The sequence below is a fragment of the Chaetura pelagica genome, unplaced genomic scaffold (assembly GCF_000747805.2).
Source record: "Chaetura pelagica isolate M959 unplaced genomic scaffold, ChaPel_1.0 scaffold193, whole genome shotgun sequence".
Classification (NCBI taxonomy): domain Eukaryota; kingdom Metazoa; phylum Chordata; class Aves; order Apodiformes; family Apodidae; genus Chaetura; species Chaetura pelagica.
The window spans coordinates 37069-55165 of NW_009952562.1; the positions used below are offsets into that span (position 1 = coordinate 37069).

The following is an 18097-nucleotide window of genomic DNA, read 5'->3' on the forward strand; positions in this document are numbered from 1 at the left end:
TTCCCTATTTTTTTTTCCCTTGGATGATTGTCACAAACTTTGGATACCTGAAAGAGAGCTCCATAGCTGAAGATTGATAGCTGTTTTCTGGATCTCCTATCAGTAATTAAGGGGGAAGAGTTGACTTCTTGAGGCAAGAAAAGGTAATTTCCAGCTTTAGTGGCACATTTCTAGTATGTCAGAGAGATATTTTAGTATTTCAGCAGAAACCTCATATCAAAAAGAGGCAAATTGAAGTGTTTGTTATGAAAAAAAAATAAAAATATTTGAGCTTGGGCTCACATGTCAAATATTGTAAAGAATCAGTTCTGTACATCAGCTTTCTTGACTTTCTGCACAGTTTTTGGTGATTGGTCTGTGAGCTGGCAAAGAGAAGAATAGGGTACAGTTATGAATTGTAGTGGTTTGTGCAGTCTGTGGTGTAGAGAGAAGTGGCATCATTTGGAAGTGTCCTTGCAGAAGCTGCGTGGGGATGAGATGAAAAAAGACAGTGAAATTCTTCCATTTCAAAGGGAAATCCTGAGTTTGTGCAAAGATTGTGGCTCTGTACCCCTACATAGAACAGCTGCTGTGATTTGAAAGATTTGCAGGCTGTTTGTTTCTTGCCACTTGTAATTTTTCCCGAATTAGACTTTCATTATGTTTTTTCTCTTGAGAGATGTGCTAGTTAACTTTTCCCTTTTTTAGAGCTATATTTAAGCAGCACAGGAACATATGGCAGCTGCATTCCTTTCAGGCTGTACACGTCTTTCCTCATGCACCCTGTCTCTCTGCTCTTTTTCACTCCTGTCTGTGTACATCAGGACAGACCTGGCCTCTTCAGCAAAGACACTTGATTAAAAAGAAGATGAATGGGCAGCAGAAGCAGCCACCCACCCATTCCTTGCCACGAGTACAAAGAATAAAAGTGGATGGTGAACTGGTTTGCTCTGTGTCCAGTAAAATGCTTAGTGGGAAGGTAAAGCTGAGCGGGGACAGAACTGCCTGTGCTGTGCTAGGAAGTGGCCAGTGGAAAGTTTTAGTGACTGTGTGTTATGCTCCTGTTTGCATTAAACTTGGTTGTGCCTGTCTTCCCTGCCTGGTGGGCACTGTCAGGACATGCTCAGTGACAGTGTCGTGTGTTGTTGGTGTGTAGGGGGCTGGTCTCTTCAGCTCACAGACCTCGTGAGGACAGCTGGTTAAAATCGCTCTTTGTTCGCAAAGTCGATCCAAGGAAAGATGCTCACTCCAACCTTCTAGCCAAAAGAGAGACCAGCAGTCTGTATAAACTACAGAGTGAGTGACATTTTTATATTTAACATTACCATTTCTTTATTCTGTTCCTGCATTTCTCATGTAATGTTGTTGTTTCAGTTCACAATGTAAAACCAGAATGTCTAGACGCCTACAACAAGCTTTGGTAAGTGTGTGTACTATGTTTTCACACTTTAGACTTGTTGATTTGATCACAAGCTGTTCTGAAAACTGGCAAATATCATTAGTATTTAGAGGCTTTTACTGTCAGGGCATGGTGTTAAATAGATCATGATATTCTTGGAGAGAGGTGGCAAAAGGAGCTTTACTCAGTTCACTCCCACCTTCTCTCTTGGAGGTGTCACTGTCCTGAGCTGCAGTTTAGTTCTCCCCTTCCCTCAGCTGTGCTACAGCTGCTGGCCCAGGCTGGTAGATCCTGGTGTGCTGTAGCATGTCCCACTCGAGCTGCCCTGTAGAAATGTGTGGGCTGGTTGATGTCTGCATTCAGGAGAGAAAGGCAGAGATCACCAGTCAGTAAAACTACATGCCAATATTAAATTGAAGTCTAGCTTTGAGGAGATTTAAAAACCCCAGGAGCTGGCTTTCAGCTCCTTTATATCCTTCTGCAAAGGTAATGTTGCTGATACCTATTCCTAAAGAGCTCTGCAGATCCTTGGATAGGACCTTTGCATTGGGATGATATCCTCCAAAGAAAGCAGTGCTGTCATGGGTTTTCCCAAAAGTTAGAGCTTTGTAAAATGCATGAATTAGTAACATTTTAAATTTACTACCTTAAGGATGATATTGCAGAAATATTAGTCCTGTTCTGCGTACAGAATCACGGATGATATTGCAAATATTAGTCCTGTTCTGCGTACAGAATCACTCCTTTGGGCCCTGAACAACTTCCCTTTTGAGACCTGTCTGGAAATGAAGTGAGCCTCAGATGTTTCAAAACAGCAGGGCTTTCTTACTGCCAGTGGTCATCTTGTCAGTTAAATAGAACATTCTTAGCACAATGGTACCCTAGAGCAACCATTTTTTAAGTGTGATGCATTGGTGAGAGCAACAGCTGGGCTGGAGTATGGGGGAAAAGTTCACAACTCCCCATTTACATCCTTGACTTGGTTACTGGTGTCTGTCTGTACAGCCACCAGTAGGTCTTGTAACATCTCTCTGCCTTCATGTGTTCAGCTTTGAAATGGGGCTAGGTAACCAAAAACTGTTTCCTTTGCTATACAGACATAGAAATTCACTAGATTAACATTCAGTCCAAGGTATTTTTAGCTTTTCTGTAGAAAAAAAAAAAAATACAGAGAAGCACAGTTAGCATCCACCCAGCTTTCTGCTTAAATCTTAATATAAACTTGTCCAGTTACACAAGACAGGAAACCACTTCTCTGCATTATCTCATGAGGTACCTAAATGTTGAGTGACAGCAGAGGCTTTTATTTGCAAGGAAAGAGATAGTAGCAAAGAAGGAAAATGAAGTGTCTGTGGTTAGATTTATTCTTTCCAAACCAAAGGAAGCTCAAGTATTCTGAGGAAGGACAGAACTCAAGAACAGAGTAATAAAAAAACATAAACCTCTCTGAACTTCCCTCCTTCCTCTCCCTAAATTAAAGATGAACAGATTAATTCCTTATTCTGTAGCAAATCAGAATAAGGATTAATCATCTGTTGATATAGAAATTATGTAATGAAGACAATTATGTGAGTACTTTATGAATCACTGCAGTTAAGAAGCCCTTCTGAAGAATTAGAAATAGTTAAAAAGGAAAAAGATTATGTTCCATAAGTCATTCTGTGGGTGGTTTTTTTTCTGTAATTTGCAACAAAATATATTTTAGGGTTGTTGTAATAATGTAACATTCCTGTTTAAAGCTGCCTTTTTAGAATTTCATGCTTTGTAGAAATAAACTGGTGGTCAAACACCCTTGAAAACATCCTTGGAGAGTCATTCTATCATATTATTTACACTGTGTAGTGAGAAGCTTGGAGGTGCAGATGGGTAATGAGATTTGCTCAAGGTTGTCTAGAAAGTCAGTAGCAGGATGAAGAGGAAAACACATCTAATGACTCTCAGCCCAAGACCATCCTGCTTCTTCTTTTTTCATACTATCAGCCAAACTGAGGAAGAGGGGTAATTATTTAGGGAGAAATACTGAAAGGCAAATTTGAACCAGACTAATTGACTTATTCCTCAGAGTATAGTACAGTGAAAGCTGTCTTAACTGAGTCAGCAATCAGTAAAACTTAATTTCCTAATGCTAATTAGGCCGCTTCTAAAATTTGAAAAAAAAAAGAAGAAGCTTGAAGTACTGGCACTAGTCAAACTGAAATACTGTGCTGGAGGTATTTTTAAGGCAGTTTCACTGCATGCATTAATGGGCAAGTTGCTTTAAACTAAGACCACTTTCTGAAATGGTAGAAAGCAATAAAATGCACACTGTGGAGTACAGGCATCATTTAATCTGTGAAAATACTTGGTTTTATTCGTGCAGCTCAAGAGAAGTAATAGCACTGCACCTGGGACAGCAGACTGTCCTTTGCTAGTTTTGTGCATTCTGCCTCACTTGGTACAGAAAAGCTTTTCCTAAAGCAAATCACCCAGCTAGATGGGCTGTGTTTTCTGTAAGACATCCTGATATTTATTTTCCTAATGTGTTGGATGAGCTTTTCAGTGAGAGATGTAATTTATTGCATTGAAAGAATTCTACCATGCTGTGTACTTGTCATGCAGTCTAAGAAACACCTTAAATTTCTTATCAAGTTGTAGCTCCCTTTCCCTTGTATAGCAGAGCTTTGTATTTCAGCTTTCTTTTCAGAAAACTAGAGCTTGTGAATTTTCATACCATAATGCTAAACGTGTGGTGATTTGTTATACATATCAACTGTAGCCTCCCTGAGGAAATGCAACACAGTGTCTGTATTCCTTGTTTTCAAGTCAAGAGGTGCTGCCAAAGATTCATGAAGAAAAACACTACCCATGTGCACTGGTGGGGACTTGGAACACGTGGTACGGAGAGCAAGATCAGGCTGGTAGGAGATAGAAGTACAACAGAATGTAAAACCATACAAGTGAAACGTGTGCTTGGCAGGTTTCTTCTCTTTCAATCATCTCTGTTGACAATAAAACCTTAAGCAATGTCTGTAGTGAGGGTGTGTGTGCTTCAGTTACCAGCAGTCATATTAACATGTCCAGTGCTTGCTTTTTGTCTTGTTGAGTTTGACAGTCAAGCATTGATTCCTAAAACTTGTCCTATTGTTAATGCACTTGCATGTTTTCTAGGTGATAGAATAACAGCTTTGGGAAATGCTTGTGAAGTGTGGTCCTGCAGTATTTTGCAGGCACAGATCATGTTCCTGAATATTTAAAGGCGAAGGCTTACAGAGTTTATCTTGCATTGGGCAGTATAAAAGCTTTACTCAGACTTCCCTACTTCAATTGCTGTGTGAAAATAAGAGGGAAAAATTCATGCCATCTGAAAATATTATTGCATGGCACACCCAACACTTAGCTACCTGTGGTGGAGGAAAGGAGAAATATTTCTGTTTGTATTCATATAAACATACTGCCTAACTATGCAAACTGAAAATAAGTTTGAATTGGAAATGACTGAAGAGCTGCTACAGAGGTAGCTACACAGAGTCTAGTGTAGAGAGAGAACCTGAAAAATGTTCTGGACTTTGGGAAATAGAAGGAATAGGAAGCTGCCAGTAGAGAGTGGTGTGCTGATATTTGCTATGTAGTTTGTTATCTAGCTCCACTGTTGGAGCTGTGCTGGGATCAAGGTCATTGCCTCATTATTGAAAAATATAGTTGTGTACACAGTTTTTCCTGCATTCACAGCATATATCAATATTGAAATTTAACAAATCCAAAGAAATAACATTAGATAAACAAAATATCTGAACCAGTTAAAATTTTGAAGTGAAGTTGGGGAATGAAGGCAATTTAAATGAGAATATTTTAGCCAAGTCTCAGTTGTTGCTTTTGTAAGGGATTAACAGAGACTGGATCTGTAATTGCATCCATAGCCTGCCTTGAAAATGTTATTGTAACAGTTCTTGCAGTGTAATGAAGCAGATTATGGGGGATTGCTTGTTCAGTACTTGTGCCCAGGCTGTGTTAATATTAGGTGGATACATCAGATTTGCCCTGGGGTAAGGCAGCAGAAGCAGGCACACAGGATGAAGCTGCTGTCATGTGAAGTGCCTTGCATTAGTCTTGAGTTTGCTCTCCTGGAAAAGGCACAAGATTGCTTTAGAGGGGAGAAAATAGCTTTTGTGACTCTTCAAGGTGAAACATTGTTGCCTTGCTATATTAAGTGCTGGTTAATAATCTCATTATGATATATTGAAGGGATGTATTATGGTTTATTGAAGAGAGTCCTTTGTGAAAAAACCCAAATGTAGATCCCTGTTCTTGAAGTTGTTATGGGTAAAATCCTGACACGTATCATGGTTTAGCATGTTCAGATAGCTTTTGCTTTTTTAATGTAATCTTTACCTCAAAAAGAACATATGCATCATTTTTCATGGCCTACAGAAAGTGTTTTTCTCTTTGTGCTTGAGTAATTTACTGAAGTAAAAAGTCTACCCCTCTGTTGCTCTCAGATGAAATTAGTATAAAACAGATTTTTGGAATTGAGTCACCCTCTTAAATTTAATGTTTCAACTACAGTCATGTAAAGTCATCCCATCTTACTAGCATGGCAACAAAAAGGCCTTTCAGAAATTTCCCTTATCTTCAGAGTAGATTGCCAAATTTTCTGAGAGAATCCTTTTTAAAAAGCAGATGATTCCATTAGTCTTAAAATGCTCAGATGTGTAGCACTTTCTTTAATGAAAATTGATTCTTAAACCTGCTACCTGAATTCTATTTTTGTATAATTCTGTAGTATAAAGAGAATTTTATACCATAAGCTTTAGCACTGCTGTGACTTGCCTGAAAGAGGTTCCTTTTTTCTGTTGCAGTTCACTTGTGGAGATATGAGGGGGGTTATCCAGCTCTCAATGAGGTCATGAGTAAACTCCGTCAGAACAAGGTAAACCACATTGATTTGGTTAGAATTGGTTATTTGACTCAAGAGAACAAAGAATGGAGCAAAAAAAAATGCACATTTGTAGACCCCACTTAAGTCTCATCACTTCCTGCACAGACTTAGAAACCTCTTTGGAAAAGGCTTTATTCTCCTGTTCAGAAGCCCTGAGGTTTGACACCAGAATAGTTCATGGAACACACTTGGTGCTGTGCTAACGTGCACTTGAGATCTTCAGAGACACCACAGGAATTCAGATGCCTTGACAACTTACAGGATTTCAGTACCTCTAAACACCAGGAGAGCATAAACCAAATAACCTAAGCTACTCTATGGTGCTCTGCTTTGTGGTGTTGAAACATACCCCACGGTCTGAGGGTGCTGCCTTTGGCTTTTAGGAGTTCACGGAGTTTCGCAAGGAAAGAGGGAACATGCTTCTCTCCCGCAAGAACCAGCTGCTGTTGGAGTTTAGTTTCTGGAATGAACCTGTTCCCAGAGCGGGTCCTAATATTTATGAACTGAGATCCTATCAACTTAGAGTAAGTTTAATTATTTTTTTTTTTAATTTTTTTTTTTGGAGCTCCGGGCTGTTGTAAAATGTTCAAAGCATGTTTATACAGTGCAGATGGGGAACAAAGCTCATCTTAAAAAGCTGAATCATTGTTGCTGTCAAAGTGTGGGGTCCAGGATGAAGGCAGGCTCCAGCAAGATAGTAATATCTGCAGGACTGAGAACCCTGTGTTTTCATTTGAGGAAAGCTTCAGGCAAATGACTAAGAAGTAATACAGTAAATCAAGTAATTACAGATGATTATAACATGATTATCACTTGAAGGAAGTGATTTTGTTAATACATAGTGTTTTCTGTAAGTAAATGTTGTGGAAACTGTCTGAGAATTCTAACTTCAAAGTCTTCAAACTACAGTTTTAACAGTCTGTTTTGTTTTTGTAGCCTGGAACAATGATTGAGTGGGGAAATTACTGGTAAGTGTTGCTTTAGCACTTGCATCCTCCCATTTAAGAGAGGTTTAAAATTGTGAAATGGAGGCAGCAGAATGTGACCAGGGTGTCTCAGTCACCGGTTAATGGCCTGTTCTGTACTTATGCAACCTGTGAGATAGTTCTTTGACCCTTCATTTGTCCTTTGGGGAAAGAGAGGAATTCTGTGTGTAAACAACATTGTGGCCTCTGTGATTTGGTTTTCCTGCACATAATCCTTCTAGTTTGACATAATGTAGCAGAAACCACTTCTTTTCATTTATTTATGCTTAGTGAAGGATGGCAGTTAAGCCCTTTAGACTATGTTGAATTTTTAGGACTATGAGAAGCTGCCTTACTTTTAGTTTAAAAGGGCTAAATCTTGGCTCTTCTTTAAAAGTCAAGTTGCTTCTTGCAAAACTATTTAGTAGCATATTTGTATTTTAATATATGGGTTGAAGCATTTCACAGTCTTCTGTAGAGTATATGCTTCTGATTTTGTCTTATTGAAAGTGTAAGTTTCTTTCAATTTATACTCACTGTCTTTGCAGTTCTAATGGTAATTAAACAAGTCGGAGTATTTTCAATTATTTTGACAAAGCTGGGGACTTGGATTTTCAAAAGTCTCATCGTCATCAATAGAAGTTATTTAATGACAGTGATTTGAATAAAGTAAATTGAATTTAGGACTTTAATTAAAAAGGAATACCTATAGTGGTAGCCAGCCTGTTGCAGAGGATGCAGCAGATTTATAGTTAAGAGAGATCTTTATCTTATTTACACAACGCATCATGGGGTGTTGCTTAGCAAAGGTCTAATAATATATATGAATACTTTAAAAGCTACATTCTGCTACCACAAAATCTATGGTAAATGAGTGTGGCAAAGACAATATGACTCAAACTTGAGGATTTAGTTTTAAAGGAATCTGCTGTACAAATGGCCTGCCACTTCACACTCTTCCAGCAGTTGTCTTTATACTGACCCTACTGTTGAAGAATGTTTAGTGCACAGGCTAGTGCAACTCTAGGCCTCCAGTTTAACTCATTCTAACAGGTTGTTAGGTATATTTTAATTATTTAGTACTGAAAATCAGTGCATTGTAGATTGTTTTCTCATTTCTAATTGCTGCAGTGTACTGCCCATGCTGTTGAACATTTCAACTCTTGTTTTCCTTTCAATTACCACCTGTTTCCTACCCAGATCTGCTGTTTCTAATCACTGCTTTGCTCTTCTGCAGGGCTCGTGCAATTCGTTTCCGACAGGATAGTAATGAAGCAGTTGGAGGATTTTTCTCCCAAATTGGACAGCTGTATATGGTTCATCACCTCTGGGGTAAATTTGTGTTCTCTGCTTTTTTTCTCACTGAATCAGCCCCCAACAGACTCCTAACTTTGCCCAGGAGACAAAGTTTTTACAAAGGGCAAAGAAGTGTCTTAATAAGGCTTTTTGTTTTGCATCAATAGCGTGATTTTCTTAAATTTTGTGTAGGTAACTTTAGTCTTCAAACAAGCAAGCAGAAGTGAGCATGTCATGTTTGTTCTGCTCCCAGCAAGTTTCTCGTGGCCCTTTCTTACCAGGGACTTGTTTGCTTTCAGTAACATAAGCCTGACAAGCCACATCCTGCCACATCTTTTCTCTGTCCCCATTCATGCTGGAGTCAGGTTTTTACAGTTTGCTCTGAAGCATCACATATAGCACCCCTGCAAAAAGGAAAACCAAGCATTTATTTAGATCACTACATCCTGGTGGTTTGCCTTTCTGTGTGGTAGTCTCCACAAATCCTTAGCTGCTTTTCACACCTTAGGTTTGCTACAGCTTGAATAAGCTCATCATCTAATATTTGTTGAGAAAATAAGCAGCATTATCTTACCATCTCGACAATGCAAAATATTATGTTCCAGCATGAAGAATCTGGTGTAGAGCTGTACCCTGTAGCATTCTCTGTCTTACCTGTGTTGAAGACTTTCTCTCTCCCAGTTCCTCCCGTTTGCGTTGGTTTAGGAGTTTTTCCTCTTTGTGGAGAAGAACTTCTGACTTTTTTCCTTCCCAGTGTTTGCAGCCTCCTAATTGCATGCTAGAACACTTTTAAGGAGCTATTCATGTGTAGAAGGAAAAGGAGTTGCCTGTAAGCTTTGTGCTTGTTGTTTTCCCTCCCCAGCTTACAAAGATCTCCAGACCAGAGAAGATATAAGGAATGCTGCCTGGAATAAACCTGGCTGGGATGAACTAGTCTATTACACAGGTAACCTATTAACTTCACTGGAATGCTGGAGATCGTCTTTGTGCATGCCATCGTTTTTGTGCTTCAGTGCATTGCACAGTGATAAAACATTTTGTATCTCTGGTGTGTGGGTCTGTGTGTCAGTTTTTCTACTGCAAGGGACACTATTACCTAACAAAATTGCTAGCTTCATAGTATATGTTTATAAAAGCACCTCTTGTGGAGGAACAGATTTGTGTAAATGTTTCCAAATTTTAAGGAGCCAATAGTGACATTTGTTACTACCCCCATTATTTCATGAAATATGGGAGCCTTGTTAAATCATTCCTTTGGAAAGAGGATTTAAATTTCAGAGCTAAAAGCCAGAAGTTCTTTGGGATCAAAGAGCTAGTTTTGCTAGTTTTCCTAGCAAAACTCAGAAAAGCATGCTGAGCATGTCAGACTTTGGTTCCATAGGGTTCCTTTCACAGGAAGTATACCAGAAAAATGTAAGATAACTTTCATTAAGGTGAAAAGGAATAGGAATATTTGTCTTCAAAGAAGCAGACAGGTTATATTTTAAAACCACTTGCTCTCTGAACTGTGATTCAGTTCTAGGGATGTTGTGGTTACTGATGACTTGGCATGCACTAGCTAGGAGAGTAATTTGAAGACAATAATATCTGTTCAAACTGAGTGTGCAGAATGGTTGATGATCTCTGTTAGTGAAATTAAACCCTGTCTCAATTTTTTTCAGTGCCCCTTATTCAGGAAATGGAGTCCAGAATCATGATACCGTTGAAGATTTCTCCACTTCAGTAAAGTCACTGATTTACTTGTGCCTACATAGATAAAGTGACAAGTATTTGTCTTAAATTAATTTATGGTATACGTTGTATATCATAGTCTGAAATATAAAAGTACTGTATTCAGCTTATAAAAGAGACCTCTTTTCTTCAGAATCTAATGACCTTTTGCTTTTAGGATTGTACTTGGAAAAAAAGAAATGTAGGACTGTAATTAAACGGTTGGTTAATTGAGAACAAGTACAAAGACATATCTGAGTTCCTCTGTGAGACAGCTACTCAGGTTAAGTTTGGCATGCAGTATTTAATTCCTTCTGCTCCACAGCCAGTGCCCCTGGTCAGCAGCAGCACCAGAAGGCAGGGTTGCAGTTTCTGTGGCCTTTGTGGAGCGTGACAGTGGCTGTAGATGTGGAACACAACTGTGGGAGTTGTGAAATGAGGAGCCTGAAGCCCCTGAGTAGCTCTGAAATACACCCAGCTGTTCTAGCATGCCTAAAATCAGTAAGGACCTCTGAATTTACTAATAGGCAGTCATTGAGGATAATGCTGATTGTCAGGTGATAGGTATGGACAGAGAGCAGGGCAGGCTGATCTGCAAAGACTCTGAAGCCTGTTGAAATAATTGCACCTCTATGTAGGTATCTACACCTGAAATGAATTTCGTGAAGTGACCTCCAACAAACAGATACTGACAAGATGTGGTTGTCTGAACATTCTGCAGGGAATCAAGTTCAGTTAAATACCTTTATCTTTACAAATAGGTTGGGAATCTAGGAAAAGGGGTTTAATTTAATAAGCAATCATGACTTCAGACATACGCTTGGTCGGGTGTTTCACTGCCTGTACAGTAGGTGCTCATGGGTTGGTGTGTGAAACTGCCGCATGTGAGTCGATGGGATTGGCACCATTCTGTCCAGTTCTGGTTTGGTTTCACTTTTAGTCTAGCATATATCAACACTTTTGGTGTCTGCAATGATGTAAAACATCCTGTAAGTGAAAATAACAGTCTTTCCCTTAAAGTGGTGACAAGTCAGTGTACCATTCAGAATGTACAAATCAGTCACTCAATGTCCCGTTTGTACATTTCAATGAGTTTTCAGGAAGAACATATCAGTCAATAAAATCCTTTTAATTTTCACATTTTACTGGCACCTCCTATGTGTTGCACCACCTGTGTTCTCTCACCTTGCAGTGTTTATTATGGAGTATTTTTCCCCCCAGTGTTTTACAGGCAGAAGAGCTTAGCCACTCAGTAAGCTAAGTAATCCTTTTGGTACCTCCTGGACTAGAGGTCAGGCTTGATATTTGCTCAGTGGGAGGGAGGTGATGGTTTTTGGTTTTTTTTTTCAAACCAGTCAGACCTAAAGAGCTCTTGTGAAATCCCTGGCACGATGCCATGTTTCCACAGCTCTCAGACTGGCAGCAGATACTGCTGTGAATGTTAACATTTCTGTGGCACTGAGTCTCCTGCACGGGCTCCTGGCTGCAGCATTTCTGGAATGACAGGGGCTCCAAGTGGAGCCTCTCACAATGTTTGCAGGATCAGGGTCTGTAGCTATAGCTGATTACCTGGACATTAGGTGTTTTTTTAAATTCAATAAAGCAAACACTTCCACCCCGTAACTGTAGAACTGCAGAGAAACACACTGAATGAGAGCAAAAAAGAACTTAAACTTGTTCTGCTCATGCAGTCTTGGCTGAACAAAAGCATGATTGTGCATGAGCTGCCCTTGGAGCTGGCAGAGATTTTTCTCAGGAAGAAATTTAAAAGAGATCATCCCTAATACTCCCAGAAGAGGTCTGGTGAGCAGCCTAGCAACTATTGTCTGCCTTGGCTTTTGGGAAGCTTTTAAAATTCTGTATGCAGATACTCAGTAGAGCTGCTTATGTTTTCTCTAAAAAGCCATCAGAAATTTGCTTCTGGATTTGCTTTCAACCCTCCTACTTCTGTAGTATTAAAATGCAGTTGTATCTTCAAGCAATTATTGTCTCAGCTTTTGGCTGAAACCGTGAGATGGCATCACTAAGAGTTGGCATTCTTCATCTCTGGGGCTTTCATGGTGCCTCTTTCCCCTCTATCCTTTCTGGTGATGTCACAAAGTGGACAGACCCCTTATTTGGTTTAATTGTTGATGATGTTCCAGCAATGGGAAGGAGCTTTCTCATTGCACCTTGATTTAATCTTAATAGATTAGGGAAATCTAGTGGAAGTTGTGACTACCTGTGATTATCTTGTGGAGACAGTGTGAGATCTTGGAGGCACATCACTTGTTTCTCTTCCTGTCTGTGAAATGTGTAGTGGGATGGAGGAGAATTGGCACAAGCAGTTTAAGGGTGATTGATCCATGGTTGAGAAAGAGACTAGGTAAGTTTCACAGTATTTTCCTCATCAGTAGAATTAGCTTCCATCCAATTACAGGTTAATGAGAGAGATTGTTAAATAAATAAAATGAACAGTGTGACCATTTTGTAGTTCAGACTGAAGTATTTTAGTGGGGTGTGGGAAGCAGTGGAGCACACACCTGAACACAGGCTTCTTGTGCTGGTGAGTTGCACACATGTCAAGTGTGCAGGCATCTCATGTTTTTCAGACTGCAGGTGGAGTAGCAGGGCTGTTGAGCAAACAGGTGACATCACAGGTCTCCTGTAGCTGTATTTTAATGAAATCAGAGATGCTTAGTAGTGTTTCTTGCCTACCTGTTCACTGTTTAACCTAGCTCTGAGGTTGTTTGGAATGGATACTGTTTACCTTTATAGACTATATTATTACAGTTGAGTATATGGTTATTTATTATGATTATTGATTAGACAAACTTATCATTTGTGGCCCCCTTAATCTTTTTTTGCCACCCAAAACAAGTAGAGGTATTAGCTTCAATGGTTCTGAAACGATAGATAAGCAATATTGACCAGGGTCCAGTCCATTAAGGTATTTTTAACTTACTGATAATTTCCTACCTTTGGCCTTCACTTGTGAGGGGATCATCAACTGCCTTCTTCCACAGAGGAAGAGATGTTTGAAAAAATCCAACCATTTTCATTACAAAATGTTTGAGTAGAATGGTGGCATGTGCAACACAGGTTTCAGGCCAGAGATGAAGGTACCCAACACCCAGAGTAATTGAAAAGTCCAAGACAAATCTTTGCAAACAAATAAATGTTTAATTGCATTGTATAATGGATTTACAGTTGTTAAATATATTACTTTACAGGATAATTTATCGTTCTTCCAGCTCCTTTAGCAGTTCATCAAAGTGAGTAATGTACCATTTAGCTTTCTCCTTCACTTGCTTTCTGACTACATTTCCTCCAAATCCAATGAAGCAGTCCTGGCAAAACAGAAAGAATCAGCACGTATTACTGCAGTCCCGCGTAAGGAATGGAGCTTCTTAGCAATTAGGATTGTCTTTAAGATTGTTTTTTTAAATTATGCAATTCCTCCCTGTCCCTATTTTCCTTTGCATGTTCATTTTTCAGATTTATGAACAGGAACTTAATTAACTTTGGTTATTAGAGTTGTGTTTCAATAGGAGAGTTGCGTCTCGGGGCCTCCTAACTTCAGGATTGTTCAGATTTGAGATTTTACTGGAAATCTGATGTCAATGTGGTGCAGCATCAGGCCTCACTGCTCAGGAAGGAGTTAATGCTCCAACAGATACACAGCATCTCTCAGTTCTGCCTGTCCTGTTTATCTTCACTCTGTTTACCTCATTTGATAGATACCAAAAGTAAACATTAACCATGTCTTCAATCATTAACCAGAAACAGTCATCATCTTTACATCTTAGAAGACCATCTGCAGTGAAAGTGCAGTGTTTAAAATTTCCATTGCTTCTTTTTGCCTTCAGGTCAAAGCATTCAGCCAGTGCTAAGCTGCTGGGATCTTAGCAATATCTACACATGGAATAGATAAGGACCTGCTGTCACAGCTCCCAGCAGCAGCAGCTCTCAGGGTTTGTTCCATTTCCCCCAAAAGGATTTGCTCAAAAGGAATTTAGAATTCCAGTTCTTTAATACTTACACCAGGGGGACAGGCCTCCATGTCTGTAGCTCCATCTCCAATCATAACTACTTTCTTAAAGTGGAACTGTTCCTTCAGATGAGTAATAACCTTTCCTTTCCCCCCTGATTCAGCTGTTGGTTGTGTTTCATCAAATCCTGCATATTCTCCTACAACACAATGGAAGGACAAGTCAGACACAGCATATTTTCTTGTAAATGCAAGAAGATTTATGCTTAGGATCTTTACTGCAGAAAATGGGTAATTGCAGGCAGTCCTGTAAGACTCACAGTATCAGCATCCCCAAGAAGGCATTAGAAGGTAAACATGAACACTAGGATCTGCAGTGGGGATGTTTTAAAGGGCTGAAATGCTGAGACAAAAGTAGAGCCCCTGCATGGATAGTGTTACAGATCCACCCCCAATCACTCTGGTCCAGTCATTCTGGTATAAACGTTTCCAAAGCAGCATCCAGTGTGATGTGTAGACAGTGTGTGAGACACTAAGAACCAACCTCACTAACCACAGTTCTGTGTGATTACACCAGCTTAGAGTCCAGAGCAGCTCCACTAACCCCAGTGGGCTCCAGACTTACCTTGGGGTTAGAATGAAGTTCTCTCTGAGCAGGTAAGTCTCCTCCAGTCTTTTTAAGAGAAAAAAACTCTGCTGTCAGCAGCTGTACTTGTTCTACCTTTGGCACAGCTTGCAATTAAAAAGTAACTGCAGCTGGGAAATGACCTGAACTCATGTTTTCCATAAGGTCTTGAAATTTTCCAACTTGGAGCTAGCTGGGTTGGTAACCAGGTATACAGGCTGGGCCAGTATCTGTAGCCCAGTATCTGACAGTTTGAACCAAACCAGTGGCATTAATTAGCAAAGAGAAGAGACTTGGAGGGAATCTCACCGTTAAAGTAAAACTTCAGCCTGTTGGCAAAGATGTTTGCTGTTGGGATGTTCAGCTGTGCTGCCACGTGCTCCACGATGCTCTGAAAGCCCCCTGAGACCAGGAAGACCTGGACCCCTCGTTGATGCAGCCTGCTCACCAGCTCCCTGGGGAGAAAGAGCAGTGACAGCCTGAGTGCCTGGCAGCACCTCGGGAGGGCAAGGAAGTTAGAATTCCTCTTTCCTAACCAAGGCTGCCTGTCCTGTGTGTCACTGCAGGTGAGTCAGGTTGTGTGCTGCCTCCCAGCTCTATCTCTGCTGCCTGAAGCTTTTCCTTCTTTCCCTCACAACTTTGTGCACACACCTTGCTTGGAAAGAGCTGAACAAAACCATCACCTCGAGACAGACAGGTATTTAGTTGATAGAAACAAGCACTCCCTAGAAATTTTTTCTCTACACTCATATAGTTCCCTTGAACAAATGAGAGCAGACCCAGTTTAGGCATTTTTTCTGAAGTAACAAAATAGCAGTAAAATCTATAATCCAGAAAAAAAGCAGGGAATGTGGGGGAGATGAAGCCACTGCACCAAAATAAAAAACTGGGCTGGAATGTGTGGAAACATTTTCTAACTCAGGGTTGGTTCCCCAGACACTGGACATTGATGCCATTTTTAGAGGAGGGCACCAGCTAGAGGGGAAGAATCCAAAAAAGGAGGCTTTTTCAGAGCCAGTTAATGTCAGTGGGGCTTGAAGTTTTACAGGTTTTTCCTGCAGAGGCAGAAAGATCAGCATGCAGCAGTGCTGGGCAGGGGTGGCAGCTACAGCAGAAATGCTGAACACTGAGAGGAAAAGTGGAGGTTTCACAGGCTACACAGGAAAGGAGGAAAAAAAGGGAAGGAATGAAAAGGGAAAATCATGTGATTCCAAACAAGGAAAACAAAGTTCTCTTTGTAGTTAATCTAGCTGTGCCTTCTGCAGGAATGTGCTTCATTCAAGGAGAAAATACGAGCACAGTATCATCTAAAACTACTATATGTGGTAAAAAGGCTTTAGTCTTGGAGCTATGGCCAGCAATCTTTGTCAGTTGATTGAAACAATTTAAGTAGAAAAAGGAAAACCTTTTCAATCTAAATAGTTAATGTTTATCCCAAGTCCAAAGATGAATGAACACACATATATATTTCCCCTTAATGATTTTTTGATACTTTGGAGACTTCACTACAGGATGGCAGCTCAGAACTGTGGTTCCCCTCAGCTGAGCCCAGGGCCACGACTGCCCGTGGGATGGAATGGTCATTTAACTGCACAACAGACCAAGCCAGGAGCTCACACTGGGTTCTAAATCTCGGCCCAGTTCCACCACCCACCCAAAACCAGATGTGAAGGAACAGACTCTTTTCCATGTCTGGTTGATCCTTGACCCAGCACTTGAGCCCCCCAGCCACGTGCCAGTTAACACCTAAGACTGGTTTGGGTTTTTTTCACATGGACACTTGGCCACCTGAGCTGGGCTCAGGCCATTAGGAGCTCCTGATGGAACCAACATGGAACTGAAGGAGAGAGGCAACCTAAACCAGCTCTGTGGCCCCACAGCCTCACTGATGTTACCAAATCTGGTTGACTTATACCATGTGATTTTGGAAGACTTTGTCATTAGATGATTTAAAATTCTTCTTACCTGATTCCTGGTGTTAGCTGAGGTGGGTTGTCAGATATTAATTTCTGCACTTGCTCATAGGAGGGACGTATGAGGCCTAGTCGTGCTGTTAAAGCTGCTTTGAATGTCACAGTGCCACCCATGGCTCTGCGGGTCCTGAATGGTGATCCAAAGAGAGCAGATCAGTGACACTTAACAAGGTGAGGCTTCTCCACAGAACAGGTAGTTAAAGGAGGCTGACAAGGAACAACGTAAGAGACTAGAGGTTCTAAATTATACCCTGTCTATGTGATAAAGGAAAAGACTGGGACACTGCAAAGACTGGCAGGAGCCACTGGTAGAAGATCTGCAGAGATCAGAGCTCTTATGAGAACCAGTGAGGCAAAGGAAAACTATTTCATTCCCTTCAGGAGTGCATCTGAGCCACTGGGACCAGTATTCCTAAACTGCAGCCCAGGTGCTGTTCTCCGAAAGTCACAGAACTTCTGCTGCCAACCTCAGTGGAAGCAGCATCAGCCTCAGAGAAAAGAGAGTTGTCCCCTCTCCATCTCATAACCAGGTTTGCTGGTTCTCAGCCAGGCTGAGGGCTGATCTCAGCCTCTTGAAGGAATTAATGAGAGAATTTCTGTCTAGTTCTGCCGAGTGGCTCCACGATTACAGAAGAAGTCACTTCATTAGGCATTAATTCCACTTCCTACTCCTAAAATCCTCCTAAGCTGTGAATCTCTCCTATGGCAGAGCTTAACGGATCCATACAGCAGCCCCCCTGCCCCAGTTTAGCCCTGCCCCTGTGCCTGCTGTCCCTCTGCAGGAGCAGCAGCTGTACCCACATCTCTGCCACGGCGTCTCCGACCCCGCAGAACTTGGCGAGCTCGTCGATGCCCTCCTCCCTGATCACCGTGCTGTCCACGTCGAAGCAGACGGCGTCGGCGCTGCGGAAGATCTCCTTCAGCTCCAGCAGGGACGCCATCCTTTTGGGGAGCTTCTTGCTGTGAGGGGACAAGATAAAGTCTCTCTCTGAGGGGCAGATCTGCAGTGTGTCTTGAGCCATTGGTGCAGTGGGTCTGGGTCTTGCGAGAAGGGACGAGCACAGCCCGGGCAGCGGCTTTTATCAGCGGGCGAGCGGCGGCGGGGCCCGGCTCGGCTGCTGATTTGCTCCCTCCTGGTGCTGCCTACTGGGGTTCCATTTACGTTACAGGTGGGCCGTGGGGCTTTGGGCACTTGCTGATTTGCTCTCTGCAGGCTCTGCTCATTGGTGTTCACATGGGGTTCACGGTTGTAGCACTTGGCATCT

The 18097-nt window shown here is 41.2% G+C and overlaps 2 protein-coding genes across 2 annotated transcripts in view; one reads left to right on the forward strand and one right to left on the reverse strand.

Annotated features, from left to right (window-relative positions):
• The window catches only part of GBAS (glioblastoma amplified sequence), a 13493-nt gene extending 2990 nt beyond the window's left edge, over positions 1-10503 (forward strand). Inside the window, exons 2-10 of the mRNA XM_009993298.1 lie at positions 1113-1275; positions 1354-1399; positions 4181-4275; positions 6214-6284; positions 6677-6817; positions 7230-7261; positions 8496-8590; positions 9417-9500; positions 10216-10503. Coding sequence (XP_009991600.1) covers positions 1113-1275; positions 1354-1399; positions 4181-4275; positions 6214-6284; positions 6677-6817; positions 7230-7261; positions 8496-8590; positions 9417-9500; positions 10216-10280 — 792 coding nt within the window. The 3' untranslated portion in view covers positions 10281-10503. The remainder of the gene's footprint in view (positions 1-1112; positions 1276-1353; positions 1400-4180; positions 4276-6213; positions 6285-6676; positions 6818-7229; positions 7262-8495; positions 8591-9416; positions 9501-10215) is intronic.
• Positions 10504-13406: 2903 nt separating this feature from the next.
• PSPH (phosphoserine phosphatase) lies at positions 13407-17963 on the reverse strand. The gene is made up of 5 exons (XM_009993278.1): positions 17634-17963; positions 16825-16959; positions 15169-15314; positions 14286-14434; positions 13407-13593 (listed from the first exon to the last, which is right to left on the reverse strand). Exons 1-5 carry the CDS (start codon positions 17852-17854, stop codon positions 13483-13485), a joined length of 762 nt encoding a protein of 253 aa, XP_009991580.1. The 5' UTR covers positions 17855-17963; the 3' UTR covers positions 13407-13482.
• Positions 17964-18097: the final 134 nt, after the last annotated feature.

What these genes read in the sequence shown, in the direction of transcription:
- PSPH (XM_009993278.1), bottom strand. Translation starts at nt 17,854, where the DNA reads ATGGCTCAAGACACACTGCAGATCTGCCCCTCAGAGAGAGACTTTATC. An exon ending in GGAGACGCCGTGGCAGAGAT is followed by an intron (nt 16,960 to 17,633) that starts GTGGGTACAGCT and finishes ATCACCATTCAG; the next exon opens with GACCCGCAGAGCCATGGGTG. An exon ending in GCTGAAGTTTTACTTTAACG is followed by an intron (nt 14,435 to 15,168) that starts GTGAGATTCCCT and finishes ATTGTGTTGTAG; the next exon opens with GAGAATATGCAGGATTTGAT.